The sequence below is a fragment of the Crocodylus porosus genome, unplaced genomic scaffold (assembly GCF_001723895.1).
Source record: "Crocodylus porosus isolate Cpor-Errol unplaced genomic scaffold, CroPor_comp1, whole genome shotgun sequence".
Taxonomy (NCBI): domain Eukaryota; kingdom Metazoa; phylum Chordata; order Crocodylia; family Crocodylidae; genus Crocodylus; species Crocodylus porosus.
The window spans coordinates 111158059-111160847 of NW_017728947.1; the positions used below are offsets into that span (position 1 = coordinate 111158059).

General features: G+C 37.2%; 1 protein-coding gene across 2 annotated transcripts in view; it reads left to right on the plus strand.

Moving 5' to 3' along the window:
• Window positions 1-2789, plus strand: part of HIF1A (hypoxia inducible factor 1 alpha subunit) — a 20803-nt gene that overhangs the window by 9955 nt on the left and 8059 nt on the right. For both annotated transcript variants that reach the window (XM_019550932.1, XM_019550934.1), the window contains exons 7-9: window positions 1119-1225; window positions 1400-1547; window positions 2446-2666. In XM_019550932.1, coding sequence (XP_019406477.1) covers window positions 1119-1225; window positions 1400-1547; window positions 2446-2666 — 476 coding nt within the window. The remainder of the gene's footprint in view (window positions 1-1118; window positions 1226-1399; window positions 1548-2445; window positions 2667-2789) is intronic.

Sequence of the window (2789 nt, forward strand, 5' to 3'; positions counted from 1 at the left end):
GAGGGGATCTGGTGGCTGTCTATAAACTGGCCAAGGGAGCCCAGCAGGCAATGGGAGAGTCCCTGTTCCCCTGAGCACTACTGGGAGTAACAAGGAATAACGGCCACAAGTTGACGGGGAGTAGATTCAGGCTAGACATCAGGAGGCACTACTTCACAGTCAGGGCAGCTAAGATCTGGAACCAACTTCCAAAGGAAGTGATGCTTGCTCCTACCCTGGGGGGTCTTTAAAAGGAGGCTAGATAGACACCTACCCAAGGTCATTTGACCCCAGCATTCTTTCCTGCCCATAGCAGGAGGTCAGACTTGATGATCTGCTCAGGTCCCTTCCTGCCCTACCAACTATGAAACTATGACTAGCTACAATTAACTAATGAGCTAGTTTGTAATTTAGGCAGTTGCTTCATCATCAGTTTGCTATTAAATTGAAATTACTATTGCATATTAATGACAGTTTTTTTCTCAGAACAGGTCTGTATACAAAAACTGTGTTGTTCTAACTAGGTTGAAGCAGCACAGTTTCTGTGCACAGACCAAGCATCTATAAATAGGCAATTAAACAGAGTCAAGCTCTTGTTTTACATTGACCTCTAGTGGTTAAAGGAAATACAACATTTATTTTAAAATTATTTGTTGATGCTCTAAATGTATATTGGAATTTTTGTAAAATTCTGATTCCTGCCTCTCTTTTATTTGAATTTAAAACTGCTGGCATATTTAATCTCTTACTTATTTGATTTAAATTACTTTGTTACCTTATCTAGCAGCCCAAATTTAAAAAAAAAAATCCAGAGAATTTAGATCAGAACTAAGTAATGAGAAATGAAGGAATATGAATATTCCAGATAGCAGTAAAACAGAGTGCTTGTAAACACTTTGGGTTAGGACTTGAAAGTGTTCCGTCTTTGAGCTGGGCAAACAACAGAACAGATGAGATGCCTTAACTTACCTTTGTGCAAAAGGGAAACTATGATAAGCACACCACTGTTTCTGTTAATGTATTCTGGTTTGGAACAGTATCCCTAGAGCCACAAATATCTAAATTAATTCTGTTCAACATATTATTCCAAACTAATTCATATCTGCTTTCACTTAACTTTTTTTTCCCCCCATTTAAAGAATTACAGAGCTGATGGGATATGAGCCAGAAGAACTATTGGGTCGCTCTGTCTATGAATACTATCATGCCCTGGATTCTGATCATCTGACCAAAACGCACCACGACAGTAAGTGGAAAAACACACCTGGATTTCTAACTTAAGTATCTGAAGAGAAGGCGGGAGAGCCATAGAAAGAAAATGTTTAATTTGCAAATACAAATTCAAAGTAATTGTTTCATATTTTTCCTTTGAAAGCATATTTGTTGTTAAATTAAAGTTGGCTTTCTTTTTTCATTTTAGTGTTCACAAAGGGGCAGGTGACCACAGGGCAGTACAGAATGCTTGCTAAACAAGGTGGATATGTTTGGGTTGAAACTCAAGCAACTGTTATCTACAACACTAAGAACTCACAACCACAGTGCATTGTGTGTGTAAACTACGTATTGAGGTAAGCTGTAGATAGTTGAAGACTTTGACTGAAACAGACTCTAATACACTGCCGCTTTACACCAGTTGGAGGGAATTTGGCCTCATCCATTCTGGTATTTTTCTCACCTTTCAATGTCAAACTTTTGCTTACAAAATTGGCTATTGCAAGGTTAGGGAACAACAAAAAAGCACAGTGACTTTTTAATACATATCTAAGATTCCCATTAATGCTGGGAAAATAGGCAAATGAAGGCTAGATTATGGCCAGGCTTTTGTGTACCACAGTAACAGAAGTGTCCAAAAGCTGAGATGTCCAGATTCTTTTTGTTCAGAGTTCAAAGCATAATTTCCTCTGTTAGTGGTGGCTTGCTTGTTGTCACAGAACATCAGTGCTTAAAACATAACCTGTCTTTTAGATTCTTTTATCAGGGTAATTTATTTATCTTCAGTTATTTAATACGTTTCTTTAGACTCAGGGTAACTTGTTTATACATTTTTGTTTTTTTAATTAATCAACGTTCAAGTTTTCAAGAAGGTGTTGTAAGAACGCTAAATTGTAGACAATACTAACAACTTGTTCCACTAAATGGTATATTAATCTGTAATGACTACTGCTAGAATACATAACATTTATAAAGATCCCCAGCTTTATATGTTTTATAATTCTTCTCTTTAATTATTTACACCTGCTTATAAAGCACAGCTGTCTGCTTACTTAAAATTATCTTTTTATATTGTCACAGTTGGGAAGATTACGTTTTAGGGGAGGAATGGGCAATAAGGGTGACTTTTACAACTCCTAGTTTTATGAAAATGTGAAACACAAATTAAAATATTGATCAGACAGAATGGTTTCTGTATCCGCCATAAGGAGTTAGGTGGTTTTTAAAGGTAGTCTTCCTTTTTGTCTTTGACAGTGGTATTGTCCAGAAGGACTTGATTTTCTCCCTTGGACAAACTGAATGCATGTTGAAACCAGTGGAGTGCCCTGACACAAAAACGACCAAAATATTCAACAAGACTGACGTGGAAAATAACAACAGTCTCTTTGAAAAACTCAAACAGGAACCAGATGGTTTAACGCTGTTGGCACCAGCTGCTGGAGATACAATTATCTCACTAGATTTCAGCAGTAATGGTGGGTCTGTGTTTAATTTGGAGAACCTGCCAATTAGTAATGTCAGTTTATGTTTAAAGTATATATGTGGAAAAACTAACTTCCCAGTATTACTTTGTCAAGGAGTGGGGCCTAGGAGCGGCC